This window comes from Osmia bicornis, chromosome 9 (assembly GCF_907164935.1).
Source record: "Osmia bicornis bicornis chromosome 9, iOsmBic2.1, whole genome shotgun sequence".
Lineage (NCBI taxonomy): Eukaryota > Metazoa > Arthropoda > Insecta > Hymenoptera > Megachilidae > Osmia > Osmia bicornis.
The window spans coordinates 1,480,204-1,495,409 of record NC_060224.1 but is presented as its reverse complement, the minus strand read 5'-3'; the positions used below and the strand labels follow the sequence as shown (position 1 = coordinate 1,495,409).

General features: G+C 36.4%; 1 protein-coding gene and 1 long non-coding RNA gene across 4 annotated transcripts in view; one reads left to right on the top strand and one right to left on the bottom strand.

The window, feature by feature from the left end:
- The window catches only part of LOC114877504 (suppressor of lurcher protein 1), a 358,815-nt gene that overhangs the window by 25,534 nt on the left and 318,075 nt on the right, over positions 1 to 15,206 (bottom strand). For both annotated transcript variants that reach the window (XM_046287131.1, XM_046287132.1), the window contains exons 12-13: positions 13,980 to 14,166; positions 4,820 to 5,010 (exon numbers count right to left, since the gene is read on the bottom strand). In XM_046287131.1, the coding sequence (XP_046143087.1) occupies positions 4,820 to 5,010; positions 13,980 to 14,166 (378 nt within the window). The remainder of the gene's footprint in view (positions 1 to 4,819; positions 5,011 to 13,979; positions 14,167 to 15,206) is intronic.
- LOC114877508 overlaps positions 1 to 15,206 on the top strand; it is a 97,006-nt gene that overhangs the window by 70,428 nt on the left and 11,372 nt on the right. The window lies entirely within an intron of this gene.

Sequence of the window (15,206 nt, the reverse complement as noted above, 5' to 3'; positions counted from 1 at the left end):
CCATTTTTTTTTTAATATAAGTCTTCAGGTATTTTATCATCGATCTTTTAATCCATTTAAAATTGCCTAGTTGCTCGTAATTACAATATACTGATCGTTAGATGATTTACAGTGTGTATGTCTGATATTCGATTGACCTATACTACTTAGAAATATTGAAATTGAAATATCTCCTAAACTAATCATTTTTTGGTACAAGTAGCTCAATACTTTTTAATAGGAAATGGCAAAATGAATCTATTGGTGTATTGAACTACGTATAATTCCATTTTAAAAATTTATCTATCTACAAAAAACTAATTAGGTCAAATTATTGAAATTTTGTTATACAGTAGACAATTTTGAAGATATTTCAATTTATATTCCTAGATAACTTACACTGTATACACCTTTGAACGTACAGTTATGATTTCAATTATCGCTTTAGGAAGCTTCAATAGCACGCTGTGCTCCCTTGTGACGCGAATATTTGAAACTGCGAATAGATACTTCTCATTGTTAGCGTCGAAAGCGTTTCGTATATCCCGATAATTGGGAGTTAATTAATTCGCCAGCGGACCATGTGATTTTATGAACACAGGCCAAAATAGTCTGCCGTTAATTTGGATTAAAATTAACGGGCAGGCGACAATCGTTTCGATTACGACGATTCGGCAAAAGAAAGGATTCTGTCGGTTGGTTGGATAACTTAATTGATTAAAGCTGTCTTCGGGTAGACGAGAAATGCGGGTTCCCATTCCGGTTCAGCAATTCGAACGATAGAACCCTTTTTCTTCTCCAAGTAAAAGGAACGTTAAGAAAGGTATTGAACGATTATTTTTTTTTGCGAGATAAATTTTTTAATAATAATCTTGTGATTGGTGGAAATCTTTACGCCGTGTCAAATTACTCGTCGACGCGTAAATAAACCTTCTTCCCTCTCTTGACTGATTTTTACCATCGATGGTGTATAACATCGCGCAGACATTTATTATCATTCGATCGGAGCTGCTTTCCAAGCGTATGAAAGGAGCCACCAACGTCTCCCGTTCTAGCCAAGTAACGTTCCTTTTCCGAAAACCCGCTTGCGAACGCAAATCGCGTCGTATAACCCTCTGTGACGAGGTCAGAGTCGCAGAAGTCGTGGCGCGTTTCCCTGTTCTCGTCAACGGGAAACTCCATTTCACCTATCTGATCGACGATATATTCCGCATTCCTGTCGACGCGGACGTCGTCGTGTCGGGACAGGAATGAGTCATTTTCAAAGGGGACGAACAGCGGGGTTGGGGGCGAGCGAAGTCGTCGGTATGCAGGCTTCACACCCGTTGAATCCCTGAACAGGGACGAGCAAACGACCGGCAGGACGAGGAGGACAACGAGGACGTTGGCGACCGATGTCGGGCGAAATCGACGTGAAACTTTCATACTTCGATCGGTTGAGTTAGATAGCAGTCGATAGTGGGGAGAGAAAGTGGATGCAGGACGACGGCATATTCTTTCAGACGTTTTTCCGCCAACTCCTCGGCTATACGCTCTGACGGGTTTACGAACCTCCATAAGTATGCCAACCGCTTCGAAAACAATACGGCCCTTACCGATACTCGTAAACATATTGATCCATGGGGTGCACGAATGAGGAAAACCTCTAAGTGCATGTAGGATGTTAAAAAGGTAATGGGTGTGGATTATGGTTATAGGAATATAAAAATTTTTCATTAATTTTATCAAAAATTTCCAGGTTAATAAATAGGAAATGAATATTTATCTAAATCTCCATTTTTCGTGAATAAAATTAAACAAGACATATGTAGATATTTTCATATGAATGTTTAAAATTCCAAATATTATGAGACACCTTCTACAATTTTCATAGATGTGCCGGGGTGTCGTACAGCCGTGTCAAATGCTCAAAACTTGCGCCCATATCCGCGGTAACGTTTTAATGTAACCTGACGTATTTCGCTTCCAAACTTCGCCACACTTCCGATGTAATATTTCCGGTATAACTGGTGAAGTTGATGTATCACTATATATCTATCTACATATGTGAAAGCATCTTCGCCAGCTGGTCCTAATATTTGGGAGAAGCGAAATGCGAGATTTCAGGGAATTCTTAGTATTCCTTGTACATTCTTGTGCTCGTATAAGATATTTATCCTTTTCCAATTAAATAAATTGAAATTAGAGGTATGCGGGTACCTAAAACTTCGGCTTGGAAATTTTATCGAATTTTGGGTGGGGGCATATTAAAATATTTTAATATCGAAATGTGTAGTATTTAATGTTGATATGCCTGGAAGTGTTCTGTTTTTGTGAAAGTTCAAAATTAATCATCTCCTTGTGTAATCAGTTTGTCAGAGCACGCAATTGCCAGGGGAAAAGTTTACTCATCGGATACTCGAAGACGAAGAAACTTAATGGCTCTTGATTTGAGGGACGAACGGGGGCGGTGTCTTGGAAATACCTCGAAATACCTCGGTTATGAACGGGTCGAGCGCGTACGGCTTTTTCACAGACGATATCCAGCTTTGAAGTTTCCTGGAGAGGATATCCTACCATAGCAATTAAAGCGAAACTTTTTATCGTTAGCCGTGCTTCGTTTCTCTTAGCTTCCTAGGAGTCTGGTTGACTCTGCTCGAACGAAGAACTTCGGCACCGCGAGATTCTCTTTTCTGTCCTTCTGAATGGCTAGAAATCCGTTTGTTCGCGTTTCAATTACGCGATAATAGCAGCCTCGCGTCTACTTCACGGAACTTGCACGAACAATACACCACTTACACAAGCGACAGACAGTCGCGTTAGAGCTAACGTGGCAAACTTATCTGTTATAAAATTAACACAGAATCGGTCTGCCTTTTTGTTTAGCTCCCGATCGAAAGACCAACTTTCGATCTTCCTCTGATCGCTGAAAAGAACGTCGAACGTTGCTGAAATCCGTACAATTAAATAATCGTAATTATTCGATGCAATGACCTATTTGAGGTTTTGCGGATGAGCAAATGAAATATTACCAGCATTGATTGGGGTAGTGGCTTCGATTTCGATGGAAATTATATATAATAATACTGCGCTTCACTGTAGGTACACTTTAGATAAATTTTGCCTATTCTATCGAAACTAAATTTGATAAAATTAGGAATAAATTCCATTTGTTAAAGCAGTTGAAATGGAATGTATAACGATGCAGAAATTTATGTGGTGTTTTATTCAAGAAAATTAGAGTACACTTTTAGACAGGTAGTATACTTTTTGCAACAAGAATTCCAGAGAGCTCACTTACTCTTAATTTAAGTCAAACTTCCCTCTGCACAGGAAGAGAAACATTTTATCTCCTTAACAAGCAATGAAACTTTTATTTCGAATTTCTTATCTGGAACATGACGACATTTCTCAAAGAATTAACACTGGAGATTTGTATATCATTGTGAAACTTCATTTTAGGCGTCGTCGAGCTCCCCTTCTTTCCTTATATTATGAATGTTATCTGTGGAAACTTTGAATATCGAAACAGCATCCACTTTCTAGCCTATCTCTCTTTCTCCCTGTGCCTTTTTTACACGGTGGTAGTGTTACTATTTTCGATGGCAATTTATGAAGTGACTAAATTTAAATTAGAAAAAATTTGATTGAGAGCCTGAACTATCTATGTTATTTATGGGACAAGTTAATAGTTTCTTCGATCATTTGGTCGTATATTCAAACACGTGGATGAAAGCTGCGTTGTTGGAAAGAACGAATTTCAAGTTCGGTGGAACGCGGAGGACGGTGAATCTTTCACCGGACGAAAGACAAACACACTTCGCGATCCATTTGTTCTGCAGCCTGGGCATTCCGGCGTGTACCGTGCAATCTGAAGCTCGGCTGCGGATGATAAACGGCCGCACGAAGAGAGACACATTGCTATCACGATAGAATGCTCAACGGAAATTGAAATTTTGACGGGACATAGGCGCACCGTAGAAAGGGCCGGACTCTGTACGAGGCAGACGTAGAACGCGTATAGAAGATCGTACGTCATGTTCCGATGTTACGTCTCGAACACGTCCTATGCCAATAACTTATTCCCAATGATGCGTATCGTGTATCTTTACCCGGGCCACCATCGAACCGATTTATGCTACTGACAATAGCGAAATTTACTAGACGAAAGACAGCGAACGAGAAGAGATGAGAGTAGAAAGAACGTGCAGAGCATTAGAGCAACTGGCTGCAGGTCTAAATAGACCTGAACCTCCCATTAGAAATTATTAGAATAAATAGAGAAAATATTCATCAGTTTATCTGATGAAGATAGAAATGTAGATAGAAATTTAAACGAGTTTCTGAATTGGATTCCTGTGTTAATTACCCAACGATCATTAAAATATTCATATCATTCGCAACATTTTTCATTACTTTATATAACGACTATGACTTGTATAATTACATCAAATTATATGTATATATTTACCCAGAAACTCATTATTGAACGAAGTCTGTTGCACAAATTGCAAACATTAAATTCTACGATTTTCTAGCTGGATGTAAAACGTAATTACACGACTCAATTAAAATTCCTGACAGACAGAGGTACCGCAATACGAAGCAATTCTTGCGATTAAACGAATTGTTAATCCTTTACCAAAATCATTTCTTTTGATTTACCGACTAGCAATTCACCATTAATAAAGAGTATTCTTAAAAAATACTTCGATTCTCTACATGAACCACTTCGCTACATAAGAGCATGAAGTTTCGAACACGAAACAGCTGTCGTAGTAAATATAATCGAGGCTACATGTTTCGTAACATTTAACAAAAAAGACGTTGAATTTAAGAGAAAGAAGATCGTTCTACTCACTTTCTGTGAAAGAGTACACCGCCTTGAAACCTCTGGAGTGGCGGGACGACGTGCTGCCGTGAAATTCCAAGGAAAGCCGTGGTCCGTTACTCATGATAGGCCGTGACGGTTTCTCGCCGCAGAAAGCATCTATTTTCTCTTTTTTCCTATCTATGTGCACGTACGCCACTAACGAATCCACGCCTTCGCACCTGAAATTATATAAAAAAAAAAAAAAATGTTTCAGAAGTGTCAACGATGTTCTTGTCGCATTTCGCTTCGCTGAACACGAGGGTCGCACAGGAGAAAAATTCTTTTAAACGCAAAGTAACTCGCGTTCGTTCCACAAGCGAAACGTTTCACTTTCTGGCTGGGTTAATTGAAAAATATAACTGTGGGAATTTGGTATTTCCATTGGGTATTTTAATAATAAAAATTTTTACATACTACCCGAAGGTAATAATTAAAATTAAATTTCATTTAAAATTCTTTTTCTTTATATATTCCTAATTATTGTCAATGCATTTATTATTCACGTGTGTATTTCTGAAGCTTCTAATTACATAGATTGATTGACTTTACTTTCATTAGCATCAATTAATAGAATTCCAAATTTTAATTAGATTCTAGCAGAGGTACAAAGTCGTGGCTTTGATACACAGGATTCGAGTATATCGGATCGGTAATGGGTTTTAGCACTTCTGGGTACGGCTTTCCCAAAATTAGGAACATGTGCAACTATCCTGAATTGCACGTCTGCAAGTTACAATAGTGATCTAGAAAAAGGTGTCTGTTTTATATCCTTTTATTTCTAGCGATTTTCCACATCCATGTTTCTGAACCCTCACCATTCCCTTGGAAAATACTTTGTACTAAAAGTTTTTATTTAAAATACCATTTAATGAACATTAATCAGTAATACAAGAGAGACGTTACACAGTTATTTTCCATTAGAAATAAAAGTTTCCTTTAATTTTATTTGGTACTTTTCTCGTATCGTATATAGCTCGATCTATTGCACGAAGTTCCAGATAGAAACGAGCGTGGCAGCTTTAATTGATAAAGTTCGATCTTTTTCGCATTTCGTGCGTGTCGTGAACTCCTGATTTCCACGAGAAATACCCTCGCCATCGCGTCAGAACAAGTGTAAACAGCAGCAATATTTTAAAGTACTCCAACAGAGGTCTGGATACAAATTGCTTTTCGATACGTTGCCGAAACAGAACGTTCGCGTTGTTCGATCGATCTTTTTCATATGCATTCGCAATGCCGAGTTCCGTTCTGTGCCAGCCGTATACATTCGCGAAAATAGACGAGCAGAACACGGAGGTCGCTTTAAAAGATCGAGTGTTGGTCGAAAAATTTGAATTGATATCTGTTTATTCATATTCTCAATTATATACTTCATTAATTTTCCCATTTTTTCTATCAGTAGTCTCGTTTAGATGGGAGAAGGGTCGTGAAAGTAAAAGAGTCGTAAAGTCTATGAAACGTGTGATCGTCAAAGTGTTCACAAGCTTTTCTAGTTAGATGTCTTTTAACGTAGAACATTTGACACTCTTGACACGTTGTCGCCTTGCTTTGCAAACTCTTTGAAGTGTACTTCAATCATTTTTAACCTTTAACACAGGCATAGAACAATCAAACCTGTCAATGATCCATTTGTTACTTAGTTTCAATTTGAGAATAGAGAAGCCAAACCTAATTTAATAATTAAATTATTCTATAATATAGACATTGAACGAAATAATTATTAAACACAGAATGCTCTTGAGTATATATTTCAATTTTTAATATTTCTTTGAACCAATTTCAAATTTTCTCCCATTCCGACGTGAATAGATAATAATACAAATTGGTGCATAATCAGCAATTGGTTTATCGATCGAGATGAGAATTCTGCTAACAAAGGGGTGGGGTCAATATTAATGTTAACTCACCGAACGATGAGTTCGTTAAAGTAAAACGGTCTAGTGATCGCAACGAAACAGGAAGGCAGAAATGTTTCAGTCGTATCCCGAGGAACCACTAATATTTTCTCTCGCCACCGGGATCGTTGAACCGACTATAATAAGTACGAATGTTGCGCAATGCCGGGTTCCCAGGCAAAAACGACGATACAAAAGATGTATAAGTTCCTTTAGGGACGGGGAATTTATCATGTCGTTAGAACGAGTGCATTCGAAGATATATATCGCGTAGTAGAAATTATTCACAGCTTTCTACCCTTCTCAACGACGCGATTTGTATGCGCGTAATGAGCATCAGGGGTGCATTAATTAACGACGTTAAATTCAAATAATTCCACAGATGATTGCGCTTTTTCTCTTCTTTTATTTATTTCTTCCTGTCGATTGAAAACTAAAAAAGTTCTTAAGGGGTTGTATCGATTGGAGAGAAAAGTGTCTGCACTGTTTAAATATTCTTAGTGCTATTTTAAAAAATAGGAATATTTTATTTTTTTCGATAAAGATTTTCATCAGTGCATTCTTATGCAAAAGTCTTGGACCAGGGAACCACGTCGCATAAAAAAAAAAGTAAAAGAAGTTACTGGTCTGTTGCGAAGGTTCGACCCTCGACACGTCTGTTTCTTTCCGTCTAGTCGAATCGTTTCTCGCATGGCGTGTAACATATTCAATGGGAAAACTTTTCATCTCGTCGACAAAAGGTGGCACACCTAAGGGACCATCGTCTATTTCCATTCGCTGCTGATTTCACTTCCCGTTAGAAACACAGAAATCAAGATGCATTTTCCATTCGACACGCTAGCCTTCTTCAATTTTATATTCAACACCCATCCGTGATGCTAACTTCCGGCGATAACAGGAAGGCACTTCTGACATTCTTCAATTGCCTTTGATTTGCATTTTTTAACACTTCGATGGCTGCACATTTTACAGAATTTAGTATCTTTATCATTTTACGTTTCTATAGTATTATCGTATCGTTAATAATTAAATCTTGAACATGTCCCATTATGAAATCACCACTTTTCCAAATATAATTCGTCCAGATATAATAAATGCAAATAATGTAAAAGTCGATGCATTAACAAGTACACGACATCAAAGTGTTAAAAATTCCTGACCGTTTTATTCTTCTCATTGTTCTTCATTTCTTTCCCTCATTATCTTCTCTCTTCTTGTATCTCGTTTTTCCAGCATCTCTCTGGTCGTCGGTTTTTTCGACGCCAGAAATATTGCGCTCTTGATGCTGGATGTTCCGCTTAGAGGGCCCAGGCTAGGAACTTTGTTTTAAAATTAATGGAGACTTTTTTTCAGGCCCCGTTAAAAATTGCAGAGAGAAGCGACCGGGTAGAAGTTTGGAAACTTTCGGAAAGGTTGAAACTGGGACGATGGGGTTATTTGATTTTCGAGATGAACTTCCTGCGCTGTGCATTAGCGAATGGAAATGCTTATACTTTTTGTAATATAAACTTCTTAAGACGTGCATTACGGGCAGCCTTCGTTTAAAACATTCAAATTCTGTCAATAAATGATTCTCTACGTTGCTTGAAAATAAAATATTTTCTACGCAATTTTCGTTAAATATATATTTTCACGTCGGTGTCGAATTATTTTCTGGGTTATTCGTTTCCATAATCTGACACTTTGCGGTCACCCGTTAACGAACGAACGTACAATTTTCGAGCAACCAATCGCACGAACGAATCGACATAAAGAATATTATTGCCTGTTCGCTCGTGTAACGTTATGTTCGCGAATAACCGTGTCTATGTGCCTGGAATGAATACCGGTTGAGTGCACGGATGTTACGTGTGTGACGCTCGAGGAAAATTTCGACCAATCCACTCGGGTGATTGGAAGGAAACTGGCCAGGAAAATCAGATGTCGGTCGCGGCCTCCCCACGTAACTATTCACTGATCGTGAAATCTCCTGCTGCATTTGAATGCGTTTTCGCTACGCGTGCTGTGTGCATAGAGCAACCATGTAAAGCAACACAGCACTTGAAGTAGCTTTTTTAGTTATTTTCTTTAAATCGAAATTTTTCTAGTGTATCTCAAATTCACAGGTAATAAATGAGTATTATAGAGAGTGAAATTGGGATAATGATATAATTAGCCACGGGGTGGTTTTCTAGAAAAAAAATTAATTGAAAATATAAAAGTGATTTATTAAAATTGATGAGCTAATTAGGGCTGGGCGGGTACCAGAAAATTTTGAATCAAGGAAAATTTACTTCGACAGATTTCCTAGGAGATAGAAATGGAAACTTCCACACGTTAGTATGAAATGAATTATCTAATTTTCTTCTCCTTACTGTATATGAATCCAGATTTAATCTAATATCCTCGACTTAACTAACTATTGTCGTAGATCCAGCTAGACTTCGTTAACTGTCACCTTTAAGGAGATAGTTCAAATTTTGAACTGACTTGACGTTGCACGTGACTTTTGAGGAAGTTACTATTGAATGGAAAGCTTTTAGAGGGAGAGATTTAGCTCCATAAATTCATCGTGTAAATGAGGAATCATCACGTATGAATCTTCTATTTTATTCTACTCTACTTCTTCGAACAATTCGTCTGCTGACATTAGTATTCGTCTTATTTACATTCAGTGAAATTCTTCATTTCTGAAAAATTTCCTTGCTAGGAGATAGTGTATCGTTCATTTTTATTCCACGAATCCTGTATCAAAATCCAGACTTTTGCATTCTCGATCAAAGTTTCTTCAACTCTGCCCCATTTTATCCGCGCTACCATTTCCCAAATCCTAAAGAATTGCATTTCCTATTCCAAGTCAAATTCAATTGATCGCGTGCAGTTCTTGCTGATTTTCTGTATCCAGCTCGAATGATTCAATTCGATTTTCAATGAGCGAGTGAGTGATTTAAAGTTAGACATTTTTGGAATAAATCTATTTCAAAACCCTAAATAAATAAAATAGGCATTAACTAAATTTTATTAGAACTTCTAAATTTCGATGTTATGAATCATGGGTCCATTTTTGTTATTTGTCAAACAGTACTAGTTTCATGGGGACGATGTTGTTACGCATGATTATCTCGATTTTGCTGAAACGTAGCAGGAATAATTACGTGTCCAGAGAAACATTACTCGAGCAACCGCACGATGAAACGTGCCAGGGGCAATTAAACAGCGTTTAAGGCCAGGCACGTGGAAAATGAACGAGGAGATGACCAATCGCAATTGCTATGTTGTCAGGAAAGCGTTGCATTATAGAGAGATTCTCCAAATACCGTGGTTAGACCGAGTATCTTGATTTATGCTACCCTTTGAAAACGAAACCTTGAACATTTGACAAGTCCCTTAGAAAAATTTTGAAGTAAAACGTCTTGAAGAAATATAAAAATGCGTAGCCATCAGAGTGTTGGAATTCGGATTCCAAAATTTAATGATAATTAATTTTCCAACGAAAAATTAATTTTCGTTGAAAAGTAGAAAGTAGCTTTATATCTCGCATTACCATTTTAATCCAGAAATCGGATCTTGATTTCAAAATCCACAGAAATGAAATAATGAATCCGTATCTTTTCATCGCGCGGCAACATTAAATGAAATGTGTAATGGAAAGCCGAGATTTATCGTTAAAACAACCGTATCAACATCGAATCGGTGTATACTGTCTATTTACATTCTTTAATTACATTCCGCTGAAATTTCCGTGCGATTAAAACTCGCGTCAAACTATGTATACCGGTGAACGAAAACGAACAAACAGAGATATTCCCATGTGCGATTTGCATCCCTCTAAAATCGCGAAAATACATTCGACCGCTCAATTTTTCCACAATTTCATTATTTCACGATTATTTCTCGTTACCCATCCTCGTTGTGAACAGGATTAAACATTAAACAACCAGCATTCCAATTCTGCATACATAAAATGTATTCATTAATTTTTAAATCATTTATTATGATTTTAAAATCCAGAATGTTGCAATTAGGAAGATGACACTTTTAGTAAAAGCATAGGACTTGATCCATTCTGAAAAAAATTCTAGTTACACCAATGGAAATGTCGCGACAAAATCCTTGTGCACCCTATACAAATAATCGGTTCAGAGACAGTGCACACGTGAACACGTGAAATTGATCACAACTGTCTGTTCCCGTGCTTTTCACAAGGACAAGCAGCATTCCGATCGGAAACGTCCGATTCTCGTCGTCGGACAACGGCAACGAACCGGTCGATCAATCGGCAGACTAATAGCGGAATTCGGGTACACCACTCGATGCACTCCGTGCAAATTGTATTCGAAAGCACGCGAAGTAGAACTCTCAGGATCGTGGTTGCCAAATTCTACACTGTCTTTTGATTGCACATCCAAGAATAGTTCACGCACAGATCGCCCAAGGATCTCTTTCCTATATTCAACAACATCGATGGTGATTGTTCGTAATTCATTTGAATTTTTGTAGAGTCACATTTTGGATTAGCATCTGAAAATTTCAGTCTTACCTACTTCTTTTCTCAGAAATTAAATTTCTTTTGCAAACAAAATTATTCTACAATATTCCATAATTTACTTTTTTGATGTAGAATCATCTCCCTTTGAATTGCATAGGTTACATCTACTTTGATCAACTTGTGTGCTCGAATATCGTGTGCACTGTAAATGTGGAAAAAATTGTGAATTCTAGGATATCATAAATAGGAAGGGGTACATAGAAAGGCAATTTGAATGCATGAGACTTTGTATAGGTGTAATAGTAAGAAGAAAAAGATTGGAGGTAAGGGTTGAACAGATGCTACTGTGATTACATCTTCTTGTATTTTTCTTTCATAATGTATTTATCTTTTATTGCAATTTATTCTGATAATTATACTACTTTTATTATGAACAAATTATCAAAATCTTTTTTGAATAAACTGAAGCCTCCTTTAAAAACAAAAGTAATGACGAATATGTAGCACTTTAATTTATTATGAATAATGTTCCATTGGTGAAAGTTAAATAATATCCAAGTACAATAAATCAGAAATAAAATAAATTTTTTTATCGTTAAAACAATTAATAACAGAGCAGAATTATCACGAAAACGAGTTATTATCTCTAGAATAACCAGTTCAATTTTTTTCCCTTTTCCCACACTTTAAACAGTTTTTTACACTGCTGAAACGTTTTCATTCATTTAATGTAAGCACGTACTACTAATGAGAGCCACGAAAGAGATTGTATTACATACATTATATGCGACAAAATGAATTGTACTTTTCCTCTGTGACCCGACCACTCCGCTTGAAAATGAACCATGATATTATTACAAAATGAATTTGTCAACTTTACGACAAAAAGTTTCAATAAAAAGCAAATTTTTTACACGTTCATTCACGGTTTATATTTGAACGTCCCCCTGTGGCTCGGGGGGTTTAGAATACGGCCACGGTATCCTCTGCCTGTCGTAAGAGGCGACTAAAAGGGGTCACACAAACACATACACACACGTACACACACACACACCGATTCAAGAGTAAAAGATGAGCAAAATTTAAAAGTATGGACAAAGATGAGTAATGAAATTTAAAAATGCGCGGGGTTTGGGGTTGGCAGGGCTGAAAAATGGTCTCCAAAAATGCCAGCCCTTATAGGCGAAATTCGTGGTATGGTATGGTATATTTGAACGGTGCTTAATTTTGAAAAAGATGAAAACTGGCCCAAAAGCAAAGATTGCTACAATATTTTTTTTTTGTTTTTCGAACTAAACCTACACAGAGAATATTGGAAAACTATTTTTTGAGAAAGTAAACAGAAGCTTACGCTGTTTTTATTGATTGAACTTAGCAACTTTATTTCAGTTTAACTCGCTCCAAGCAATGCGAGACGAGCTTTCGTTTCATTAATTCTGTACATTTTATTTTAAGGTAAAGTTTCATTAACTTTCCGGGTATCGTTACTCGACCCAGCTTTGTTTCCATCGTTTTATTGAAGCTTCTTTTTACGGCTTCGTTCGATGAAAATTATCGAGTTTCAGAATAGAACTCGTGTAACAATTGCAAGCAGCTTTTTCAGTTCCCAAGGAATTTTATATTACATAAATCTCCAGTTTCTTTTTTATCATTTAACGCTTCTGATGATGTACTTCATCGATTCATTTCATTAAAGAATGTGAAATATTCATTGATAGAACGCAATGTTTGCTGTTAGCTTAAAGATTGCAGTTTCAGGAATAAACTTCATATTTAATAAGTCTTTTTTTTATTTCTGTTCAGTACTCTAATATTGTTTTCAATAAGATATCGAACTTTGTCGATACAATGTGCATCGATGAATATTTCTTTTCAGCTTTAAAAGTTCGTGTGTTTTATATCCTCAATCTCTTTTCCATTCATTCAATCAATTAAAATTTGCCACTGGTGATTGAAGAATGTACCATTAAAAGTGAATTGAGCTACTTTATCGAGCACTGAGGCGTTCGTCGCCCTTCATATCTTCTAATTAATCAATCGTTGTCAGGATTCTTTTAATCAGCCGGTATCAATGAGGTAATGATTGAATTAAATTATTTTTAGTGACTGTGAAAATGAGAAGATGATGTAAAATTATTTTCAAATTCTAAATAATTATTTATTTTACATTTTGAGAATTTCTACTTTCTCTATATCGCCATTTTTCTCACAGCAGCGCACTTTGCTCTATTCTGTACAATCAATTTTCATTTCGTTTCGTTGGTTTTACTGTGTCCTTTTACATTATAAGCAGGAAAAATGATTTCTCTCCGGAGACAGCATGGAAGTGAAACGTACGATGTTTGAAAGGTGAAGATTTTAGAAATACGAACGTCGGTAGAGGCAAGTGGTGGTTATGAGTGTTTGCACAACGGGGTGAGTCCTCTTAAGGGTGAACAGTGTGTTGAAGTTGGAAAAGAGATTTTAGAGAGACTTTTTTTTGGAGAGATTTCACTATGTATAATCCATGCATCCTATTTATTTAACGATGCGTGTTTGAGATTTTGCGAAATTTCTTGAATATTCTGAAATGATTAGAAATTAATTTTGATATTTTGGAAGGTGAAAACTTTTACTTTGGATTGTCATTACCTCAGGGTTTCAAAAGGGTTCCAAAAATCTCTTAAAATTCGTAAAAATACTTTCAGCTTTTAGAAATCTAAATTTTTTAATTTTCAAAAGATGTACAGCGATATTTTAATTAATTTCTCTTATGAAAATATTTGATAAATTTTCTGAAACTTACTCGTTCGTCCCGTCTGGGGAATGGTACAAGTTCAAATCCTGAAACACCACTTGGACCCGTTCTTTGCCTCGTCCTTGGAAATCGTATGTACAGTGTGTCCTCGGTGGATAAGGATTCGGATATCCTGGCGACGTGACTACTCCCGTTTTCGTCGAGTCACTGTTGAAGACCATGTCGCATAGTGACGCTGCAAGAAAAAAGATAATAAAATTGAAAGCGAACAATAAACACGAGTGACTGATAGTAAAGAAAGAAATAGAAAAATAGGAAATTAACAAGGATAATTAATTAAAGGACGGCGAGAAAAGTGGTTAATTGAACTACGGTGAAGCTCGTTTCCATTAGAAAGTTAACGTTTATTGAGACAGAGATGAATTGTTCAGATTCCTCATTTTTCACTTGATCATCCTTTCAAATAATTCTTTAAACATTCAATCAGTAGCTTGTTCAAAAATAATTATTTAATTTCAAGTATTTCATTTTCATTTTCTAAACTCAAAACTATTTTTCTATTTCAATTTTCTTTTGTTTATACTATTCTTTGCCACAAAAGGTTATTCTTCCTTTTATTATGGATAAAAGAGTCGTCTCTTTTTCGCGGAATATGAATAGCAGCGTTAATAAAAAAATCTCATGATACTTGGGAGACAGCTATTCGAAGTAAAACGGATGAAGACAATCGTAGAATATCATTGCGCTCTTTTTTTTCTCTTTTAATTTTCCTTTCTCTCGGTTCTCATTTTAATTCTCGCTTTCTTGGATCATTAGCCTGGCCGCGTTTTAATCTCACCCTAGACGAAGCACCCTTTGTAGAGGGAACCTCGCGAAGAAGCTTTCCTCGTGGATGAATCATGCATGACGCACCTAACACCGTAGCTTAAGGTGTTTTATAAATTATTAATGTAGCGGAAGATAATGTTTAAGAGAAATTTATTTGACGTTTAAGAGGGACGTGTGCTTTGGCCTCACGTATTGTTGAAATGCACACCATTCATACATTTCTCTGAATCAAATCACAATTTTGCATTTTGAATTAGGAATAATAAATTATACGTACAATTAAATAAGAAATTTTTATTGTTAAATTTTATAATATACATGCAAGTGCATTTTATCTATTTCATACATTTTCTATATCGAAAACGTTATGTTTCAATTTTCTACACACATATATGTATATGTATATTTCAAGCGATTAGATATGTCACAAGTGCATCGCACTTGTAA